The sequence below is a fragment of the Herpailurus yagouaroundi genome, unplaced genomic scaffold (assembly GCF_014898765.1).
Source record: "Herpailurus yagouaroundi ecotype Mexico unplaced genomic scaffold, PumYag 141, whole genome shotgun sequence".
Taxonomy (NCBI): Eukaryota; Metazoa; Chordata; class Mammalia; order Carnivora; family Felidae; genus Herpailurus; species Herpailurus yagouaroundi.
In genome coordinates, this window is record NW_024412396.1 from 41,019,680 (window position 1) to 41,044,339 (window position 24,660).

The 24,660-nt window shown below is 37.7% G+C and overlaps 1 protein-coding gene across 10 annotated transcripts in view; it reads left to right on the plus strand.

Annotated features, from left to right (window-relative positions):
- Positions 1-24,660, plus strand: part of FUT8 (fucosyltransferase 8) — a 308,814-nt gene that overhangs the window by 273,506 nt on the left and 10,648 nt on the right. For all 10 annotated transcript variants that reach the window (XM_040477408.1, XM_040477410.1, XM_040477412.1 and 7 more), the window contains 2 exons: positions 15,274-15,520; positions 19,563-19,739. In XM_040477408.1, coding sequence (XP_040333342.1) covers positions 15,274-15,520; positions 19,563-19,739 — 424 coding nt within the window. The remainder of the gene's footprint in view (positions 1-15,273; positions 15,521-19,562; positions 19,740-24,660) is intronic.

The following is a 24,660-nucleotide window of genomic DNA, read 5'->3' on the forward strand; positions in this document are numbered from 1 at the left end:
GCTTCTGCGGAGCCAAACCTCCGGCAGCGGATCTGACTCCCTCCTGCTGCCACAGGGCCCCTCCTGAAGTGGATCACCTAAGGAGAAGCAAGCTAAGCCTGCCCCTCCTGCCCCTGTGCACCTTGCCTACCCACCCCAGCTAAGACGCCAGATCCCCAGCATCACAAGCCTGGCAGTGTGCAAGTAGCCCAGACAGGCCACCCCACCCCACAGTGAATCCTGCCCCTAGGAGAGGGGAAGAGAAGGCACACACCAGTCTGACTGTGGCCCCAGCGGTGGGCTGGGGGCAGACATCAGGTCTGACTGCGGCTCTGCCCACCAACTCCAGTTATACACCACAGCACAGGGGAAGTGCCCTGCAGGTCCTCACCACGCTAGGGACTATCCAAAATGACCAAGCGGAAGAATTCCCCTCAGAAGAATCTCCAGGAAATAACAACAGCTAATGAGCTGATCAAAAAGGATTTAAATAATATAACAGAAAGTGAATTTAGAATAATAGTCATAAAATTAATCGCTGGGCTTGAAAACAGTATAGCTGACAGCAGAGACTCTCTTGCTACAGAGATCAAGGGACTAAGGAACAGTCACGAGGAGCTGAAAAACGCTTTAAACGAAATGCATAACAAAATGGAAACCACCACGGCTCGGACTGAAGAGGCAGAGGAGAGAATAGGTGAACTAGAAGATAAAGTTATGGAAAAAGAGGAAGCTGAGAAAAAGAGAGATAAAAAAATCCAGGAGTATGAGGGGAAAATTAGAGAACTAAATGATACACTAAAAAGAAATAATATACGCATCATTGGTATCCCAGAGGAGGAAGAGAGAGGGAAAGGTGCTGAAGGGGTACTTGAAGAAATTATAGCTGAGAACTTCCCTGAACTGGGGAAGGAAAAAGGCATTGAAATCCAAGAGGCACAGAGAACTCCCTTCAGACGTAACTTGAATCGATCTTCTGCACAACATATCATAGTGAAACTGGCAAAATACAAGGATAAAGAGAAAATTCTGAAAGCAGCAAGGGGTAAACGTGCCCTCACATATAAAGGGAGACCTATAAGACTCGTGACTGATCTCTCTTTTGAAACTTGGCAGGCCAGAAAGAATTGGCACGAGATTTTCAGTGTGCTAGACAGAAAAAATATGCAGCCGAGAATCCTTTATCCAGCAAGTCTGTCATTTAGAATAGAAGGAGAGATAAAGGTCTTCCCAAACAAACAAAAACTGAAGGAATTTGTCACCACTAAACCAGCCCTACAAGAGATCCTAAGGGGGACCCTGTGAGACAAAGTACCAGAGACATCACTACAAGCATAAAACATACAGACATCACAATGACTCTAAACCCATATCTTTCTATAATAACACTGAATGTAAATGGATTAAATGCGCCAACCAAAAGACATAGGGTATCAGAATGGATAAAAAAAACAAGACCCATCTATTTGCTGTCTACAAGAGACTCATTTTAGACCTGAGGACACCTTTAGATTGAGAGTGAGGGGATGGAGAACTATTTATCATGCTACTGGAAGCCAAAAGAAAGCTGGAGTAGCCATACTTATATCAGACAAACTAGACTTTAAATTAAAGGCTATAACAAGAGATGAAGAAGGACATTATATAATAGTGATAGGGTCTATCCATCAGGAAGAGCTAACAATTATAAATGTCTATGCGCCGAATACCAGAGCGCCCAAATATATAAAACAATTACTCAAACATTAGCAACCTTATTGAGAAGAATGTGGTAATTGCAGGGGACTTTAACACCCCACTTACAGAAATGGATAGATCATCTAGACACACGGTCAATAAAGAAACAAGGGCCCTGAATGAGACATTGGATCAGATGGACTTGACAGATCTATTTAGAACTCTGCATCCCAAAGCAACAGAATATACTTTCTTCTCGAGTGCACATGGAACATTCTCCAAGATAGATCATATACTGGGTCACAAAACAGCCCTTCATAAGTTTACAAGAATTGAAATCATACCATGCATACTTTCAGACCACAATGCTATGAAGCTTGAAATCAACCACAGAAAAAAGTCTGGAAAACCTCCAAAAGCATGGAGGTTAAAGAACACCCTACTAACGAATGAGTGGGTCAACCAGGCAATTCGAGAAGAAATTAAAAAATATATGGAAACAAACGAAAATGAAAATACAACAATCCAAACGCTTTGGGACGCAGCGAAGGCAGTCCTGAGAGGAAAATACATTGCAATCCAGGCCTATCTCAAGAAACAAGAAAAATCCCAAATACAAAATCTAACGGCACACCTAAAGGAAATAGAAGCAGAACAGCAAAGGCAGCCTAAACCCAGCAGAAGAGAAATAATAAAGATCAGAGCAGAAATAAACAATATAGAATCTAAAAAAAACTGTAGAGCAGATCAACGAAACCAAGAGTTGGTTTTTTGAAAAAATAAACAAAATTGACAAACCTCTAGCCAGGCTTCTCAAAAAGAAAAGGGAGATGACCCAAATAGATAAAATCATGAATGAAAATGGAATGATTACAACCAATCCCTCAGAGATACAAACAATTATCAGGGAATACTATGAAAAATTATATGCCAACAAATTGGACAACCTGGAAGAAATGGACAAATTCCTGAACACCCACACTCTTCCAAAACTCAATCAGGAGGAAATAGAAAGCTTGAACAGACCCATCACCAGCGAAGAAATTGAATCGGTTATCAAAAATCTCCCAACAAATAAGAGTCCAGGACCAGATGGCTTCCCAGGGGAGTTCTACCAGACGTTTAAAGCAGAGATAATACCTATCCTTCTCAAGCTATTCCAAGAAATAGAAAGGGAAGGAAAACTTCCAGACTCATTCTATGAAGCCCGTATTACTTTGATTCCTAAACCAGACAGAGACCCAGTAAAAAAAGAGAACTACAGGCCAATATCCCGGATGAATATGGATGCAAAAATTCTCAATAAGATACTAGCAAATCGAATTCAACGGCATATAAAAAGAATTATTCACCATGATCAAGTGGGATTCATTCCTGGGATGCAGGGCTGGTTCAACATTCACAAATCAATCAACGTGATACATCACATTAACAAAAAAAAAGAGAAAAACCATATGATCCTGTCAATCGATGCAGAAAAGGCCTTTGACAAAATCCAGCACCCTTTCTTAATAAAAACCCTTGAGAAAGTCGGGATAGAAGGAACATACTTAAAGATCATAAAAGCCATTTATGAAAAGCCCACAGCTAACATCATCCTCAACGGGGAAAAACTGAGAGCTTTTTCCCTGAGATCAGGAACATGACAGGGATGTCCACTCTCACCGCTGTTGTTTAACATAGTGCTGGAAGTTCTAGCATCAGCAATCAGACAACAAAAGGAAATCAAAGGCATCAAAATTGGCAAAGATGAAGTCAAGCTTTCGCTTTTTGCAGATGACATGATATTCTACATGGAAAATCCGATAGACTCCACCAAAAGTCTGCTAGAACTGATCCATGAATTCAGCAAAGTTGCAGGATACAAAATCAAGTACAGAAATCAGTTGCATTCTTATACACTAACAATGAAGCAACAAAAAGACAAATAAAGAAACTGATCCCATTCACAATTGCACCAAGAAGCATAAAATACCTAGGAATAAATCTAACCAAAGATGTAAAGGATCTGTATGCTGAAAACTATCGAAAGCTTATGAAGGTAATTGAAGAAGATTTAAAGAAATGGAAAGACATTCCCTGCTCATGGATTGGAAGAATAAATATTGTCAAAATGTCAATACTACCCAAAGCTATCTACACATTCAATGCAATCCCAATCAAAATTGCACCAGCATTCTTCTCGAAACTAGAACAAGCAATCCTAAAATTCATATGGAACCACAAAAGGCCCCGAATAGCCAAAGTAATTTTGAAGAAGAAGACCAAAGCAGGAGGCATCACAATCCCAGACGTTAGCCTCTACTACAAAGCTGTCATCATCAAGACAGCATGGTATTGGCACAAAAACAGACACATAGACCAATGGAATAGAATAGAAACCCCAGAACTAGACCCACAAACGTATGGCCAACTAATCTTTGACAAAGCAGGAAAGAACATCCAATGGAAAAAAGACAGTCTCTTTAACAAATGGTGCTGGGAGAACTGGACAGCAACATGCAGAAGGTTGAAACTAGACCACTTTCTCACACCATTCACAAAAATAAACTCCAAATGGATAAAGGACCTGAATGTGAGACAGGAAACCATCAAAACCTTAGAGGAGAAAGCAGGAAAAGACCTCTCTGACCTCAGCCGTAGCAATCTCTTACTCGACACATCCCCAAAGGCAAGGGAATTAAAAGCAAAAGTGAATTACTGGGACCTTATGAAGATAAAAAGCTTCTGCACAGCAAAGGAAACAACCAACAAAACTAAAAGGCAACCAACGGAATGGGAAAAGATATTTGCAAATGACATATCGGACAAAGGGCTAGTATCCAAAATCTATAAAGAGCTCACCAAACTCCACACCCGAAAAGCAAATAACCCAGTGAAGAAATGGGCAGAAAACATGAATAGACACTTCTCTAAAGAAGACATCCGGATGGCCAACAGGCACATGAAAAGATGTTCAGCGTCTCTCCTTATCAGGGAAATACAAATCAAAACCACACTCAGGTATCACCTCACGCCAGTCAGAGTGGCCAAAATGAACAAATCAGGAGACTATAGATGCTGGAGAGGATGTGGAGAAACGGGAACCCTCTTGCACTGTTGGTGGGAATGCAAATTGGTGCAGCCGCTCTGGAAAGCAGTGTGGAGGTTCCTCAGAAAATTAAAAATAGACCTACCCTATGACCCAGCAATAGCACTGCTAGGAATTTATCCAAGGGATACAGGAGTACTGATGCATAGGGGCACTTGTACCCCAGTGTTCATAGCAGCACTCTCAACAATAGCCAAATTATGGAAAGAGCCTAAATGTCCATCAACTGATGAATGGATAAAGAAATTGTGGTTTATATACACAATGGAATACTATGTGGCAATGAGAAAAAATGAAATATGGCCTTTTGTAGCAACGTGGATGGAACTGGAGAGTGTGATGCTAAGTGAAATAAGCCATACAGAGAAAGACAGATACCATATGGTTTCACGCTCATGTGGATCCTGAGAAACTTAACAGGAACCCATGGGGGAGGGGAAGGAAAAAAAAAAAAAAAAGAGGTTAGAGAGGGAGAGAGCCAAAGCATAAGAGACTGTTGAGAACTGAGAGCAAACTGAGGGTTGATGGGGGGTGGGAGGGAGGAGAGGGTGGGTGATGGGTATTGAGGAGGGCACCTTTTGGGATGAGCACTGGGTGTTGTATGGAAACCAATTTGACAATAAATTTCATATATAAATAAAAAAAAATAAAATAAAAGCAGACATATTTTAGACTGCAAAATATTTTTGCTTTAATGTTTAATAGTTGAAAATAAGTATGTTAATGGATAATGAGAATGGTTTACACATTTAATAAATCTCCTTATGATAACTGCTTTTTAGATTCTTTGTTCTGAAGTAGGCTATTTCTCTTTCATGGAAAGGTTATTATATATTCTTATTAGGAAATAAGACTGTCATAGGTTGGCTAATTCACATTCTGTTTATAATCAAATTGTGAAGGTATTATTAAGTCTTAGCCATGAGCTGTAAGTTGACTAAAAAGCACCCTAATTGTTTCATACAAATAATTTAAATTTGAGATAATCTTTCTTTAGCTATTATTTTTGTTTCTTCGGGGCTCCTAGTATGAACCTAAAATGACAATGAATGAAGTTGTTTTGTTTAGTGACAATTTAATTGCTTAATATGTGTACATATGATCAGTGTTTAAAGTTTATGTCTTTTACTTAATATTAAATTTCTGGATCTAGTGCCTACTGTACAGAGAGATCTGGACCTTACCCATTGGTGTTTGCTCTCTTCCTTTGTCCCTGTCCCTCCCTCCTTTTTAAATAAATTCCATGCGAAGTCACTTTTGCTCTCTGTGAAACTGTAAGGTAACGGAATAGAGTGGTGTAAATTTTCAAATTCTGGAATTAGAATGTTTGGCTTCAGCTCCTGTTTCTGACTGCTAGCTGGATGACCTTGAACAAGTTACTTAAATTCATCTGTAAAATGGGGATAAGAGGGTACTGACTTCACAAAGACTTTGTGGATTAATTGGGATAATGTATGGAAAACATTTAGTGTAATACCTGGCATGTAGTTGTTGCACAATAAATGTTAGTCTTTAAATTTTTTTTTTTCAACGTTTATTTATTTTTGGGACAGAGAGAGACAGAGCATGAACGGGGGAGGGGCAGAGAGAGAGGGAGACACAGAATCGGAAACAGGCTCCAGGCTCTGAGTCATCAGCCCAGAGCCTGACGCGGGGCTCGAACTCACGGACCGCGAGATCGTGACCTGGCTGAAGTCGGACGCTTAACCGACTGCGCCACCCAGGCGCCCCAAAATGTTAGTCTTTAATTAAAGTTGCTGATAGGGAGCTGAGCAGGAGAGCCATGGATGCAAGAGCTATTTTAGAAATAGCCTGCATGGGTCACTTAAAAGGAGTAAAGCATATGAAAAGAACAGATTCTGGACCCTCATCCCTGCCAGAATTTTTATGATTTGAAATGAACATAGGATTATGGTAAAATAATAGCCTCTGATTTGAAGATTTACCATGTAAAACTTTGGCGCCTGTTGATAGATAACTACAGGTTAAAAAATATGTTGCAGATGATGAGAAATAGTAGATAACCTGCTTGGCAGGGAAGTGACAGAAGTATTCCTTTGCACATCCTAGTCTAGGTCCTAAAGAAGGTTGTGGTGGTGCTGTCCCTGTTTAAAGAATAAATGAAAACTGTCATGGGAACGATAGTGTGAAGTATTAAATCTGTACGAAGTATTATGTTTTGTAAGCAGTAACAAGAAAAGGACTACTTCTCACGGTCTCAGACATCTCCTTGCCCTATTTGCTACATTTGTCTTCCTCCTCCTTCCCTTTGCATGCTCCGTTAGTTAGTTCAGGTTTCATGCCTTTTGCCTCAGAGTTCTTTCTCTTCGTATAGATATTCCCTGCTCTTCTCCCAGTTAAACCAGAAAGGGCAAAATACAGCCACTTTTTGAGTAATGTCTTTATAGTATTTATCTCAGCTATGTCACCAGAGGCTATAGATTGTAAAGTATTAGCTCTCTTCTTTCTAGAGACTTAACACAACCCAGAAGAGGAGAAAGGGAGGGTCAGCTAACTTATACCAGATTGGCAGCCACAGTGACAGCAGAAACTGTGGCATGGCACATAAATCTATATCCCACCCCCCCATCTTTTTCCACTTTTTCCACAGTGGAAGTGAGGCAGCTGGGAAAGAAGACAGACTGTGCAGTCTGAGGTGGCAGCAAATTAAAGATGGGAATGGTGGCAGGGTGACTTTGGAGCTGCTAGTACTTTGTGGATTGGTTTGGCATACAAAATGAGGGAGATTTGCTACTCCAATCCCGGTTTTAGTAGAAGCCAAGATGTTTGTCTGTTTTATCAACAATTTGTATAGTGCTTTAGCACGTTGCTTACTACGCTTGATTAAGTTGTCTTCTCTCCTAATACCCCATCTTAACTGTTTTCTTATGACTTCCAACATGACTGTATTTTCATTTTCTTCTCTCCCAGGATAGCCAGAAGTCCTACTTATAATTCTTGTGTTTTAGGGCATTAGGATTGACCTATACTCTATCATCAGGAAACTCAAATTAGGCCTTCCTGATTTAACCTTTGAGTGATAATTTAGCAGAAAAATCACAAGGAGCTGTAAGTCCAAAATGAAACATTATATTCCTAACTCCAACCAAGTGCTAATCACAAAGGCTGCTATAAAATTGCCCCAAAGTAAAAGGGAACACAGCATGACAACAGACATCTCTGTGCTGTGAGATCCTGGTGGTATGTCAGTATACTCAGTCATCATTTTCAGGAATTCTCAAGGGATAAAAGTCTATTATTACCTGGAGGTCCTTCCTCCTGCCTGTTGCTTTCAAGGAGAATAACATGTGGTGAAGGAATAAGAGGAATATGAAAGTGGAATTGTGATTTTTTTTCTTTTTTATGAGAATGGGGGAAAGAGAGTTTGGAGTTTGGCTCTTGAATAATTTGATGAAATTAAGCTTTATCCTTTTTTTGTACTGCTTTCCATTCCTCTATTTTTTTTGTCCCCCCCCCACCCACCCCCCCCCCCATGAGAAAAGCTATAGTAGAATTCTTTGGGATCCTTTGAGTTAGGAGTTTATAATTTAGGGAAAAGTACCAAATGATTAAAAAACAACTGAAAAACTCCCCCAAACCTCCATGTGGAGTTACTTGTTTTCATGGAAATTCTTCACGTTTATTTCCATTTTTGCTTCCCATACAGTTTTTTTTCAAATGTTTGTTTGTTCTGGTTCAAATTTTTATTTAAACTCCAGTTAGTTAACATAGAGTATAATATTGGTTTCAGGAGTAGAATTCAGTGATTCATCACTTACATATAACACCCAATGCTCAACATACATGGAGTTATAGGACCTGTGCAATGTGAATCATCAGAGAAACTGTTGGCACTGTCCCATTTATGAGCAAGCTGTGGACTGTCTAGAATCTTAGCAAAGTGACTTATGTATGTATATAAAATTTAAATGACTAAATTTGTTTCAGAACATGCAGAATGACTGCAAGGAGCCTTCTGTTTAGTGAAATGAAGCAAAAAATCTCTTTGCTCTCTTTTCTTTTGATACTGTCCTGCCTGCATTATCCTGAACTGCATAACTCACTAAGATATTACGTATTTTCCATTAGCCGTTCTTTCAGTCCCCTATCCAGAGTTAAGTCTGTCAGAGTGACATTGAGGTCAGTGAACCATGAGTCTGGTTGCCTTTGCAAGGCATTTCTGTGCTAGTAAAAGCAGCAAATACCTCATAAGAATGCTGCACAATCATTCCCATAGTGTGATATGCTAATTCTTAAGAATGTTGCTAACACTGCACTTTGTTTCATGTGATTGAATTTAGAACTTTCACTCAATTGGTTGAAGGCTTCAAACTGGCAGTAATAACAGTCTTTTGAGTTGTTGCTTAAGTAGAGCAGTGATGGAATTCATATGGCAAGCGACAGTTGCTCATTCAAGTTCAAGAAAAAAATCTCTTGTCAGCCGCAATGGTTGAAAAACAAAAGGAAAGAAAGTAGCCCAGCTGTTTGCTTTTTAATAGTATATCTTTCCTTCGTGTTTTAGATGAGAGCAGAGCACAGTCATTCATTAAATGAAGATATAAATATTAATGTCATCATTGTTAAAAATCCTGAAGAACAGACCTCACACATTTATGTGATTTTTTTTTTTTTTAATGTCCATCTTATTGTGTCCAAGTAAAATCAAGAAAATCCCCTGGTCCCTGAAGGGGTCTCACCACAGCTAGTTAGCTTTCAGTCTTGATGTCCTTTTACTTGTGCCTCCTGTAACAAGTCTCAGAGAATTTAGTATGAATTTAATCAGCCATATTTGGCCACATAGTGGTAAATAAAATGTAAATCCCAGAAGTCCAAATAATCTTCGTGGATGTAATTTAAGCATCCAAACTCTTTGCTGTGACATGAACTGGAAGTATTACTAGTTTAGACAACTTACTGCCATTCCGCGCTTTCAGCGTGGAACATTCTTGTTCTTTGCTTTTAGTCAAGTTAGTAGTTATAGGATGTCAGAACTTTTAGGTAACCAGAGTTGCTACCCTTCTATTTGAACATTTGTTGAATATTTTGAAAAGATAAAAGCTGCTTATTGTTCTGTTGCCTATGGTAAACAGTATGAATAAGATTTCCTTTGGGTGTAATATCTGTTTATATCTAGTATATTTGGGAGTATATCTTTGGCTCACTGAAATGGGCACTTTGATATGTTTTTCAGAGACTATGATATTTTAGCAAATAATCTTTTCCTTGGTCAAATTCTAGCTAGCTTCTTGAGAATTGTTCAACAGAATTGATCCTAGGGCAAAGAACTAACATTTTTTGAGAATTAGTATGTATCAGGCATTGTGCTCAGCTTTTTCCATGTAATAAATCATCCTTAAAATAACTCAGTGAGTAAGATACTGTAATTAATCCCGTTTTCCAGATGAATAAGTTGCTATTATCAATGCCATTTTCCAGATGAAGAAACTGGGGTGAAGTTAAATACAACTTATCCAAAGGTACACAACTGTGAAATGATAGAGTATTTGAACAGTAGTTTTTGTCCTAACAAAGCCCATACCTGTAATCACTATGCACTACATACATGTGAATAGGCTTTTGCTTGACCATATTTGTTTGATGTCTCTCCTTGTTCTAGCCTCAACTAGGGCCATGAATCTCAGCAGCTGACACAGTCTGTGGAAAGGCTGTTGGGTGTGATGGCATTTACTAACTATAACCATTCAAGGCCACCCTTAGGAAGGGAATTAAAACCTCATTCTACCCCTCTACACCTAGTTGAGAGAAGCCTGGACCTATGTGGATATTGAGGGTAACCTTCTTAAGAGTCTTGAGACCATAAAGCAGACAGCTTTTTTTGGTTGAGAATTGCCAAAAAGTTACTAATAATCCCTACCTCACCCCAAGTGAAATTTGAGTTCCAGGTAGTGATGTCTTATTGGAGATTTTTCTCCACTGGCAACCCTATTCCAAACTTCTTTACCTTGACCATTTTGGCTGTCTGAGGTTTATCTTCAAGAGATTCCACCCCCACCTCCCACCCCCCAGTTTAATTGTGTTTCTCTCACAAGTCACTGAGTAGCAACTGAAGAAAGAAGACAGTAAATACAGAAGAAATCTCATGGACTAGGACCCAAAATCTTTTCCACCCCTGAAATGTTTTTCATGATAGCAGAACCTATTCATTCATGGTAGATGTTAAGACCTTCCTATTGAAGTCTACTGATGATTAATAATTCTAATTGACTAATTCCAGGGTAGGGTCTCTGTCTTAGGGCACAAGGAATGATAATAGACTAATGCTTTTAAATGGAGTTGCCATGAATTGCTAGAGGGACTTGCCTGCAGCTGTGGACATCCTCCCTGTCAAAGAGTTATCTATGCTACTGGCAGAGGGCTATAAGTGTACCAGCAAGCCTATTGAGTCTTCCCTGCCTTTGGCAGAGAATGACCATATGGCCAGAATTAGCAACAAGAGGAGGTAGTCTTGAAAATGAGTCCCTGAAATAATTAATAGTGGTCATATCAGTTCAAGTTGAGCTGAGCTGTCAATTGTATAATTCCTAGGCTAGTTTGCTCTGATTCTTTACAAATGCATAGTGCTGACTTTTGTATGACTTGCACATATAAAACATTCTCTTGCTGGAAAGTTAATGCAGTGCTTTTTTTTTTTTTTTAACACTAACATCTTAATAGAATGACAAGGCACTCTTGATTGATCAAAAGGGAACATACTTAAATGCTTTGAAATATATACATATAGTTTTCAGAAAGCAGAATGCAATATAAGTAATGTGGTAAACAATAGAGCCTAATCCTGGCCCTTTTATTAGCTGTATTATTACTTTGAGAAATTCGCTTAACCTCTCTAGTTTGTTTCCTCTGTAAAATGAGGGAGTTTAAGTAAATCTGTGTTTCTCAAACTCTGAATCTACCACAGATTACTAGAGATTAATTTAGGTGGCATATGTGAGATAATTTCAGACAGTTTCCTGATAAAAGATTAAAACAACCATTGAGTTGAATAGTTGAAAAAGTTATTTCTTTTTCAGCCCTTCTGATTATGTCAGACAAATTCTCAATTTGGTGTCAGGAAATCTTTGCAATAGTTCTTTAACACTGGATAATTGTTTGGGGGTGGAGATGGGTGGGAACAGGCACGGGGAATCCTCCAATTCCTCAAGACGTTCTATAGAAGGGTAATTAATTCCATTCCTTCAAAGGGGAAAGTGCTGCAGTGGTTTTTTTGCTTCTGTCTACCTCATTTCCCTTCCACTTGAAAGGAAAGTAGTGTGTACAACTGGTGAGTTTAGGGGGAGGAACAAATGTGTGAGACATAGCCCTGTCTGGCTTCTCTCATGGCACAGCCCATTCTCAGAAGGCATGCTCTTCCTCCTCCCCAGTGTACTAGGCCTTGCTTGACAGACTCATTTTAGGATGGGGATTGGGTGGAAACTATTAGAAAACCCATAAGGCCGTAAATTCAAAGAATAAACTACATTCTTTAGTTCATCCTTATTGGTAATCAAGCTGATATTTTGATTGCCATTTTATTCTTCTCTCTGTCTCTCATTTGGTTTGAAACTCATAGGAGATGTAAGGGGAAAAGCAATTATACACCCCTTTAACCTCACTGATAATCTCTTCTTTTAATAGAAATCTGGCCTGAGCTCAAGGCCCTTCATAGGCAATAGTATCTATATAGAATTTAATGATATGGTTTCATTTTTAGTGAAGTTATACTTCTAGTTGCCATCTATAAAATAAATTCATGTAAGTTTTAAAATGAATTTTTAAAACATTAATACAGTTAATACATGGATATGGTAAAAATTATAAAGTGAATACATAAATGACTAAAGTTTAGAAACCACTAAGCATTGATCATTTCTAATCTAGGATCTGTTCCAGATTTAAATTCTTTTGAATATAAATGCCAGTAGAATAAAAAATGTTGGGTGGTAAACCAAGTAAAAAAAGGAACCTTCTAACCATAGCATATACTACGTTATTTTCATTTGTTTTAAAATATATCATTACTGAGGAAGCTAACCTTTTTTTTTCATTAATAAATACCCTTTTCTTAATATTTTACTAGGCAGTTGAGTATTGATATCTTTTTGATAACACGTTTTTTTGGTGATGGTATTTTTATTTTATTTTATTTTTCTTCCACGAAAGTAGTCAGTTCTGGGTAAGGTTTTTCGAACTAGAAATCTTGGAGGACACGAACCATGCTATCACTCTATACTCTACCTCATACAGTGTTTGGCATATAGCAGTGTTCAATAAATATTTGAACAAGTGAAGTGAATGCATGAATGAAGAATGAACAAAGAACCAACAAAAATAAACTACATTCTCTGTCTTGAAGATATAGGCATAGTTTCGATTTATTTCTTAAAGCTGTCAATAGGACTAGCTGTAAGAAAGTTGAGGCCTTGGGGCAATCAGTGAAAGACAGAGCTACTTAAACAGAGCATTTAGAATAACCCTGTTAGAGGGGCGCCTGAGTGGCTCTGTCGGTTAAGCGACTGACTTCAGCTCAGGTCATGATCTCATGGTTTGTGAGTTCAAGCCCCGCGTCTGGCTCAGCACTGACAGCTCAGAGCCTGAATCCCATTTTGGATTCTGTGTCTCCCTCTCACTCTGCCCCTCCCCTGCTCACACTCTCTCTTTCCTTCAAAAATAAATAAACATTAAAAAAAAAAAAAAAAAAAGAAGAAGAAGAACCGTGTTAGAAAGAAATCTCAAAAAGAAGGTAGCCCTATTAATTTTGCTTTTATTTATGGTCATATAAAAGAAGTTAGATTGTTTCTTTCTTTCTCTCCTTTTTATAAAAAAGAACTGTTTTCTCTTCCTTTTTTTCCTCTCATTCATGTGCTATGTCTCTTATCATGTCCATATCACAGAAAGCACCCAATTTCTCTTGCCTTTGGGAGATTATTAGAGCTTAATTTAAAGTGCAGGTTACTCTTTCCCCATACACTCTTAATTATAGTATCTTGTCTGATAAAGGTGCCCACCTCTGTCTTAACCAGTACCCCAGATGAACTGCAGTGCTGGTGGTAAATTTTTTTAGTGACATCTATTCATGCAACAAATGTCATGTTTCAAGGGCTTTGTTCTAAGAGTCCTGAAATGAGTTTTACATGTCAGAAAGAGAGAATATTAACCAGACGTTTTTAATTTTTAGTTATGCCAACCAACTTTCTTATAATCATGTAGTTTGAGTGATTACATTCCCAGATGATGAGATTTACTATAAAACACTTTGCATATATGCAGAAAAACAGAATTTGAGGACTGTGTTCCATTCTGGTGAATACATTTTAAAAGTCTTCTAGGTTTATTCTCTACAAGTGCATTCTTTCTTTAATGGTCCAGTGATTAACTGGAATTATTTTGTATATTCAGGTTAATATTTTCTGTTATTGAAATTTTAATTCAGTACATTTTATATTTATAAAACTTCTCTGCCTGGTATCTTCATGTCTTCTAGTTACTACTATGTGGTCTTCGATATCTAAGGTTGCTGGCTTAGGGGCGGGCGCCTGGGTGGCTTAGTCGGTTGGGCGTCCAACTTCGGCTCAGGTCATGATCTCACTGCTTGTGAGTTCGAGCCCCGGGTCTGGCTTTGTACTGACAGCTCAGAGCCTGGAGCCTGCTTCAGATTCTGTGTCCCACTCTCTTCCCCTCCCTCACTCATGCTCTGTCTCTCTCTCTCTCTCTCTTAAGAATAAATAAAACATTAAAAAAATAATAAAGTAATTAAAATAAAGTTGCTGGCTTATCCCATTTTGGGTTGTTCTTGTCATTGCATTATAAAATTGATAGAACAGCAGTATCATTAATGATATATAGAAGTTGGATTCTGAAATTAATCATCATCTACAAAAATTAGCATCTAATCTCTATTCTAATTTTAATTTAATGTCCAGATAAACAATCAACATAAATTTTATTGTTATCATCATTGAAAACATAATAGATAATTTGGCCAAGAAAAAAAAAGACTTTAGAATTACCATTTTTTTTCCTTTAAAAGATATAACTGCTTGGCTTATAATTGTAATCTTTAGGTATCTCTAGAGTCATGGTGCTCTGTCATGAAATTAATGAAAAAGCCATTTGCTATAATGACAATCTGGAAGTTTTGAGAATACTTTATTGTCTGGTTCAAAAACAAAAATGATGACAGAAAACAGAACTTTGCCTAGCTGGCTGTGTTCACTAGCAATATGGTTATTCTCTGATTAGATTCTTTGAGTGCTGGGTGCATCCTTATCTGCGGTATGAGGTGTTGAGATGGCAGCATGTTATGACAGGGAAAAAAAAAAAAAGATCATGGACTTGAGAAGCAGACCAACCTAAATGGGAAATTTAGCTCTGTCACTTTTGTGCTAGTACCTTGAGTAAGTTACTTAACTGCGTCTGTAATACTGCTTTAGAGTTGCGATGAGGATGAAAGCATCCAGAGTGAGTTCTCCAATGGTAATTGTATGAGAAATACAGTGTGGTGATGATATGTTTTGATATTCTCACAGGTGAAGTAAAGGACAAAAATGTTCAGGTGGTTGAGCTCCCCATTGTAGACAGTCTTCATCCTCGTCCACCATATTTGCCTCTGGCTGTACCAGAAGACCTTGCAGATCGGCTTGTACGAGTCCATGGTGATCCTGCAGTGTGGTGGGTGTCCCAGTTTGTCAAATACTTGATCCGCCCACAACCTTGGCTGGAAAAGGAAATAGAAGAGACTACTAAGAAGCTTGGCTTCAAACATCCAGTTATTGGGTAAGAATCTGATTTATTCCTCTCATAATGTGATGTTGTAGTAGCAGAGATATGTGTACTTTACAATATATTGTGAACTTTATGATATAGTTTAATTTTCAAGCCATACCCTAAAACAGATGTTCCAGAGTTCACCTTAGGTCATAGGGAGATCATTCTCCCTTTGTTCACTGAGAACAGTTGAGTTGTCATACTTTGTTACCCCCATTCGCTTATTTATTCATTCAACAAATATATTAAACCCTTATTTCTGAAATTACCTGTCTCTTCTGAGGAAAACAACAAAATTGTATTTTATTGAGAGTAGTTTGGATACTATACATGACTCCTATCTTATCCTAACAAGACCATGAGATGAAGCTATCACATGTATAGCTTTTCTATTGTACTTTTTGTTAGGCTTCATTAATTACCACTGATGATTATTTTGCATTTTTTGGTGTTCTGTTTTCTGGCCTGGAAGCTGTTTTGATAATAAAAAGAGTATTTATAATGTAAGATAATGTTAAAATTATTATTTAAAATTATCTCTTGGCCCACTTGGGACTTACCATGTACATATGCATTCAGCCTCATGCTTATGTTCAAGAAGATATATCAGGAAATCCTACCACCAAGAAGAATACAAAGAAGCATCTTTGTGCATAAGCTTGTGCTCCTATACACATACATAAAAAGTTATGGAAAGAGGAATTTTCCTGGGTCCGGGTGGCAGATTTCATACCATGGGAAAATGTTCTTTGCCTAATGGAAAGAGTACTGGACTGAGATTTAAGTGACCTAGGTAATATTCCTGGATTTTTTCTAATTCTAGACCAAGTTACTTAATAATAGTATTGGGCTTTGATTTTTCCATCTGTAAATAGGGAAGGTAATACCTGCCCTAACAGTGATGTGATAAAAAGGATAAAAGGAAGGATTTTAGTTCAGTGGAAAAAATGCACTGTAAAATATTACCTTTCAGAAAGACTGATGCTAAAATCATTTCTAAAAATAGACTTGTAGGCTAGACTATGACATTCTGTAGCATATACTGTTTGTAATAAAGTCAGCTATTGATTAATATTAATATAGGTGTTGATTTGTTCACTTATTTGCAGAACATTTATTGAACACCTGCTACTGTGGGGACAGAGATTAATTTCTTTTTAATGGCTCCTTCTAGCTTATTACAGTCTGTTGGAAAAGAGACATATACAGCTAACATTATATGGGCAGAATGTGATAAATACCCTGAGAGAAGTATAAAAATTATTATGAGAGTTCAGGGAAGGAGGAAAGTCTTCATAGCTTCCGTGTTTAAACAGGATCTTGAAAGGTAAAAGGATAGTAATTAAATTACCAAAATACCTTCAACTGCATTATCTCATTGATCCTATAACACAGTCCTATGAAAAGAGTAGAGATAGCTGTCTTATAGGTTAGGAAACTAAAGGGAAGAAAATCTCGGCCCAGAGTTCCAGAGTTAATAAAGGCAAAGCCAGGACTAAAAACCATCTTAACTTTCCTTGGAAGCTTTCCTGTAGTTTGGCATGGCCTAATTATCCATGGACCATACGTCATATTGAGAGTTGGCCAAATACAGAAAATTGCAGTACCAGAGACAATTGAGTTATTTGTACATTAAGGTAGTGTGCTGGAATGAAAGAGAAGGGTGCTCGAATTCAAGAATCTGGGGGTCCCATCTAACTTCTACTACTAACAAGTTGTGTGACTTTGGGCAGCATACTTGATCATTCCAGGTCTTCATTGATTGCCACTCTTTCCTCATTTGTTTAAAACTAAAAAAAAACTAAGATGGTATGTAAGGTTTCTACTTACATGATACTAAACAATTAGATTTTTGTGTCCACACAACATTCAATCATTTATTCATTATATTTGGTGCTATTGGAAATAAATAAAATCACATTCCCTGCCCTGAAAGAGCTTGATAATTTGATATAGATGACCCTTGAACAATGCAGGGTTAGGACTGCTGACCCCCACCCCCCATGCAGCTGAAATTCCATGTATAACTTGACTCCTCCAAAACTTAACTACTAATAGCCTACTGTTGGCTGGAAGCCTTACCAATGACATAAACAGTCAGTTAACATATATTTTGAATGCTATATGTATTATATACTGTATTCTTACAATAAAATAAGCTAGAGAAAAAGTGTTATTAGAAAATCATAAGGAAGAGAAAATACATTTACAGTACTGTACTGTAAAAGATCTGCGTATAAGCGGACCTGCACAGTTCAAACCCATGTTGTTGAAGAGTCAACTGTAGTGAAAGTCAGGCAAGTACACAAAGAACTTTTACTTTTGTGAGGACTGGGTTGAAAAGTATGAGAAACCAGCCGCCTCTTGCCTTATGTTGTCTTTTTGTTCATTAATATGTCTTCAGAAGCATCAGTTTCCTTAAATGTCTGAAAAACTTACATTAAATTAAAATGATTTCTCATATCCTTCACCAGACTAATATTCTGAGTCTTCCATGGAGACTCCATTATGCCCCTCTAAAAATTCTTGATCCAGGCCTAATTTCAGTAGTACTTGGAGACTTGAAAAGATTTCTCAGTAGTACTCTGCCAGTACTTCCTATGCTCCTCTTCCTTTGATTCTTCCTTCCATTATTACAGCTCTTCTTTGTTTTTATTTTCATTTTCATTTTCCTATCTCCCACCCAACATCTTCCCTCGTGTCTTAGTCTTCATATGGATAGAAGTTACTGACCCTTATTTTAAATGTTAGAGCTAAAGAAAGTACATGATGAAATCAGTATCAAAGAGTGTTTCTTCTTATAAACTTTTCATTGAAATTCAGTGGAATTGTTTATCCCTGTGGAGCCCAGTGAACAATTCCAATTTCCTGAGAGAGAAGCAGTGATTAAGAAGGATGTGGGAAGGAAACAACGATAGGATATGTGTAAATATAAAGGTGTGCATATCTGGACTGTAGTCTGGAAGGCAGAGGATACCCATGAAGATATCAGATTAGCTGCAGTGAAAACAGATCTGCCTTCCAGATTCACAATAAAAAGCTGGGCTTAGGCTCGACCTAAGGCCTGCCTATATACCATGGCCTAAAGGGAAACAAATTTCCTTTTTTCTTTTTCCCACATATAAATAGTGGTTTAGTAATTTGGTGAGGGGTGGGGAGGATGCAGGAAGGGCAAATTTAAGGAGAGTTTTAATTTATGAAAGTAAACTATGACCATTATTATTTTCATTGCAATTACTTTGAAAGCACTAAGATGGGAGGAAAATACTGTGAAAGTCAACACAGGACAATGTAAATCTTTGTCCCCAGTTTTATAGTTTTAGAACTTTTTTACAATAGGACAGATGAGATCAATACCTACTTGTGTTTGACAGCATGAAAAACAGCAAAAGGAAATTCATTATGCATATAACAAAAGGGGTAGAATGTCTCTGTGAACTTAGAATAGTAAGAATTCTTAAAAGGTTTGCCTGCCTTGATTGTGCATTAGGAAGAATTCTTGAAGGTCTGTGTTTTCCTCAGACAATTTTCAATTCTATAAGCTAGCAGTTATAGTAACTATACAGGGTAAAATGAAGAATGAGAGAAGTTGGCATCAAATGCTGTAAACAATATATTTAATATTCTGTAATAACAACTGTGAATCTTGGTATCATTTGTTGCCAAAAATCTTAAAAAGTTATATCCAGTTTTTTCTGGGAGGCTGGTAGGTATTTTGCTGCTTATATGGAGTATAACTCTGGAATCTTCCACTTATTCTACTGTTCTTAGATATGCTAATTACTTTCTTTATAAGAAAGCATTCTTCTAAAGCTTATTTTCTAATTCTCCTTGTATTGTGTTAACATGCAAATATATTTAGAATGTATGTGTTTGAATTTTTAAAACATTTTAATTTTTCTAATGGCAAAAATGAAAAAAAAAATTGGTTTAAAATGTCTGTGATGCCACCATAAATAAAGGTACAAAGTTGAGTAGCCTAAAAGTACACAGTGGATCAGAGGATCAGAACATTATCAGCAGAGTCTGACTTTCTCCCTCTGCCCCCCAGAGTACACGTCAGACGTACAGACAAAGTAGGAACAGAAGCAGCCTTCCATCCCATTGAGGAATACATGGTACACGTTGAAGAACATTTTCAGCTTCTCTCTCGCAGAATGCAAGTGGATAAACGAAGAGTATATTTGGCGACGGATGACCCTTCTTTATTAAAGGAGGCAAAAACAAAGTAAGTTAAATGAACTAGTGATTCTAGACCAGGACTCTTTTTCAGTTGAAAGGAATCCTTAATTCCCATGACTTGTCATTCTTGTTATAATATTATTACTAATTATTGGAGTTTTTTTTTTTTAATTCAAACAACTGTGTACCTTTGTGACTGTTAATATAATCAAAGAGTATTTGAGGTGCCAGTAAGGTGTATATTTCATTCTGAAGCCTCTTCTCTTGGTGTGTAGGCAGCTGCCATCTTGCTGTGTACTCACATGACCTTTCTGTGTGTTTGGAAGAGAGAGCAAGCTTTCTGGTGTCTCTTCCTGTGGGGGCATTAATTCTGTCATGAGGGCCCCATTCTCATGCACTTTATTTAATCCTAATCATCTCCCAAAGGCCCCATATCCAAATACTATCACAGCTCAAACATAGGTATTCTAGGGGGACACAAACATTCAGTCCAGAACTCTAACCAACTCTATAGGACTGATAGCAATAAAACATACCAGGTGCTTGCCTTTTTGCTCTCACTATCTTCACTAGCAATTAATGGGCAACTGAAACGTATGTAAAATATGTGTGAGTTGGGGTGCCTGGGTGGCTTAGTCAGTTGAGCGTCTGACTTCGGCTCAGGTCATGATCTCGTGGTTTGTGAGTCCGAGCCCCATGTCGGGCTCTGTGCTGACGGCTCGGAGCCTGGAGCCTGCTTTGGATTCTGTGTCTTCCTCTCTCTCTGCCCTTCCCCTTCATATGCTCTGTTCATGCTCTGTCTCTCTCTGTCTCTCAGAAATAAATAAATGTTAAAAAAAATTTTTTTTAAATATGTGTAAGTGTTCATCTTATAAAAAAAATTCTGGAACTTGGAAGTTATATTAAAGAAAAATAAAGAATCAGAAGATAAGTTTTATAAGTGGAAGAGTAAGAACTGCTAGTATGTATTGAACAGTAAAACAGTAATCTGTCATTTATAGAGCATGCCTATATTTCAGGCACTGTGTTAGGTGCTGGCGATTCCGTGATAAGCAAGATAACTCTGCTCTCAAGGAATTCCCAATCTAGTGGGGGAACAGACAATTACTCATACTCTACAGTATGAATAGTGCTACTATAGGGTTAACATAGGGGGTTAAGAAAACACATAAACACACTGATCCTAATTGGGAATTTATCATAGGATCTAGGTGAACCTAGAATTGGCCTTTACTTATTATTAATAAATAAGGGATGTATTAAATATGTGAAAGAAAGGAATGAGGGAGAAGAATCTGTGTTCTTAGCTTTGCTCAGACACTGTTTGCTCCAGAAATCATCCCTGAATCCCGAAGTGTCCCTCCTGTCTGCATCGCTCTGACTTGGTGTTTAGCACTTGCTTACCTCTGTCTCCCTCACTGGATTAGAAGTACTTTAGACACAGTAACTACCTCTAGTAAGTGCCCAGTAAGTACTGAATTATGTTTATTTCAATTCCATCAGTTTGAAAACATTTTATTAGATGTTAATCACTTAAGCTAGTGACTTTTTAATTTATTTATTCTTTGGTCCATTTCTTATGTCACAAATAGAGGTTGGGGAGAAAAACAAATTCGAAGTGAGGACTATACTGTAGATGTTTATTCGAAGCATTGGATAATAGTTTAAATCCTATTTCTCCCTCCTAAGAATCTAAACTGGATATAAGTCGCTTTTTCTTTTAAGACTCCCTCTATGAGTATATTCTTTCTTTCTCTCTCTCTCTCTCTCTCTCACTCTCACTCTCACTCTCACTCTCACTCTCACTCTCTCTCACTCTCACTCTCACTCTCTCACTGACATACACAGGACCATGAAATTCATCAGTCAAGTGTAAGCCAAGTTACATACTTACAGTTAAGGATTAAATGAACATCTGGGCAGAAAACACAATACAAAATTTTCACAGATACTTTTCCAGTTTGATATCTAGAAGCAGAGTAGAAATAGTTCACCATGCTTCTTCATTTTAAAATACCAGATTGAATTTGTAGCTTAATTGAAAAAATATTAAAATGTTATCTACTCTTTTACTTGTTCTTGAAGCATCACAAGCTTTTCCTGTTTTTTTTCCCTTGATGAGCAAAATAATTCATGCTTATTAGACGATATGGAAGTTGGTAACTATACAAGCAAGAAAAAATACCCACAGTCCTATTACTCAGTGGAAACAGCTATTTAAATGTTGATATATTCCCTTTAGTCATTTATATAGTTACCCATTTTAGTAGTTGATCCTGTTCTATATAATTTGAACTCTTTTTTACTTAATACAGCAATGGATCCATTTTCTCAGGTCACTAAAAAACTAATTATCTTAAATGTCCCCTTTAATGACTACATACCTGCTGTATGGATGTGCCATTGCTTACTTGCTCATTCTAATATTGGACACTTGCGTCATTTCCAGTTTTTTACTCTTATAAATAATGCTACAGTGTGTTCCTAAAGTTATCCACATTATTTCCTTAAGCTAGGTTTCAGGCTTTGGAAATATTTAGATAAAAGGATATGGGCATCTTACAACTTTGATCCATAGTACAGCATGGTATTTTTGTATTAAGCAACCCTTACAGTACAGTTGGCATTAGTAGTTACCACGATTATGGGACTAGTAAAACTTGAATTTCCTTTTCATGGTCAGCAGCTACTATCTCCTCTGTCTATGGTAGTTCAATAGACAGCTTTCCCATATTCTGTTAGAAATGTTGCAGCAGCATTTTATGCACTTTTTTTTTTTTTTACCTCTTTGCAAGTCCTTTCATTTTAATTTTCTGAGTCATTTTGAAGATCTTCTCAGGAATGTAGATGCTGTTTCTCATTATTTTGCTTCTGTGTTTTTCTACTCTGAATTAACTCTGCTTTAGACCTGTCAGGATTGGTTTTGAAACCTAAGCAAATCATAAAAGCTCTGCCATTGTTTTAGGAGACCAGAAGCATGACTGAATCTCTCATCACAGTATATTGAGTACAGGGTCATTATGATACTTTGTGCTTCAAGAGGGTAAAGAACTGAGAATGATGGTTAAATGATACATAGAATTCACACAGTCAGAGGAGAATCTATTTTCTGGGTAGCTTATCTTTTGTAAAAGCGGTCAAGGTTAGCTTTATATGTGTGGCTTCTGTGTGAAAATGAGCAGTTAATGTCTTGCTGCTTGGTATCATACCTCAGGTTTCTCTAGGTTAAGACTGAGTTCATCCGTGAGATTTTGGCACCCGCATCCCACTGACTGTGGCAACCATTGCCAATGTGGAGATAACTCTCTTAGGTAATTCACTGGTAGAGTGTTTAAATCACACTCATTGGCAAAGAAGTAAGAACTATTAAAGTTGTCTATCCAACATTGTATCCTAAGATGTGGAGATTGGGAGCAGGGGTGAAACAGGAGAAGAAACAAGTCTTTAAAAATCTCCCAGGGTAAATATTTACATATGTAGTTTGTTCTTTATCAAAAATGCTAGATGAGCACTCCTAAACTTAGTTTGATTTACGTAAATAGAGGCAAGAAAAACTTATTTAAGGGGCGCCTGGGTGGCGCAGTCGGTTAAGCGTCCGACTTCAACCAGGTCACGATCTCACGGTCCATGAGTTCGAGCCCCGCGTCGGGCTCTGGGCTGATGGCTCAGAGCCTGGAGCCTGTTTCCGATTCTGTGTCTCCCTCTCTCTCTGCCCCTCGCCCGTTCATGCTCTGTCTCTCTCTGTCCCAAAAATAAATAAACGTTGAAAAAAAAAAAGAAGAAAAACTTATTTAAAAGTTTTTGTTAAGTGTTTGGTTGCCCTGTGAAATGAAGGCTCAGCCGTAAAGAGTGGTTAATTTTTTCATTATTTTATTGAACTGTAATATGCTAGATACAGTTACAGGGCACTAGGAATACAAAGAGAAGTAGGAGATAATATGCTGCTCCTTTTTTTCAGGAGTATCCAACTGGTGGGCAGTATACGTGTAACAAATAATTACAGTATAGTTAGATGGATGTCCAGAAGGAGTTGTATACCAGGTGCAGTGAAATCATGAAGAGTATCTCCCTCAGCCTGGAGAAAGACTTTAGAAAAGAAAATGTGTTGTCAGTTTATAACTTTAACTTAGTCCTTTGTGAGTAATATAAACAAATTTTTATAAGGTGGAAGAGGAAAAAAATATTCTTTTTATCACTGCCAATCTCTACAACCTCACAGTAAAAGAATTCCTCTGCCAACATACTTATGGGCAAAAGACAAGAAAGGAGCATGTTTGTGCAAAAATTTCCATGCTCATTATTGGAGATGCAAAGTCTCCCTCTTCCATTATTTACTTTGTTTCAGTTTCTTTTTCCAAACTCAGTATCCTTCATCAAGCAGTCTTTTGCACATACAGATGAGCCCTGAGGAACTTAGGTGTTCTTTTGGTTTGGTTCTAGGGAGGGGTCTTTAAGTTAGGAAGGGCATTAAAGTTACTGTCACTTCTCAGTAAAAAGATCACTCTTTTCTTTTCATTCAGCACCCAAACCTTGCTGACAGAGTTAGTTTCTATTCAGGATAAAAATTGTACTGGTGTGTTTTAACAATTCCCTCTCCTCTCTCCTCCGGCCTTTTCATATTTATTTGTTGCTGTTTCTGCCCCATACCTGGATATGCAGCTCCACAAGAATCACATTAAAAGTCCTTGGGGTTGTTTTCTTTTTAGAACAAATGTGACATTTCCTTCGCCTCCCTGATTCAGGGCTGAGGAGGGTAAAATGTCAAAAATAATGAAGCCAAATGGATCTGAACACTGATTACCAGTCTGAAACAGCATTCGGAGACTTTGCCGTCACAGTCATCATTAGAGGCAATGAGAAGAAGCTCCTTGGTGGCTGTGAAATGGAGAGAAATCTGAAGCAGCTGTTAGGGGCTGAGGAAGAAGTCCCAGACATAGGTAGTGAGTACTACCGATATAGCATGTATT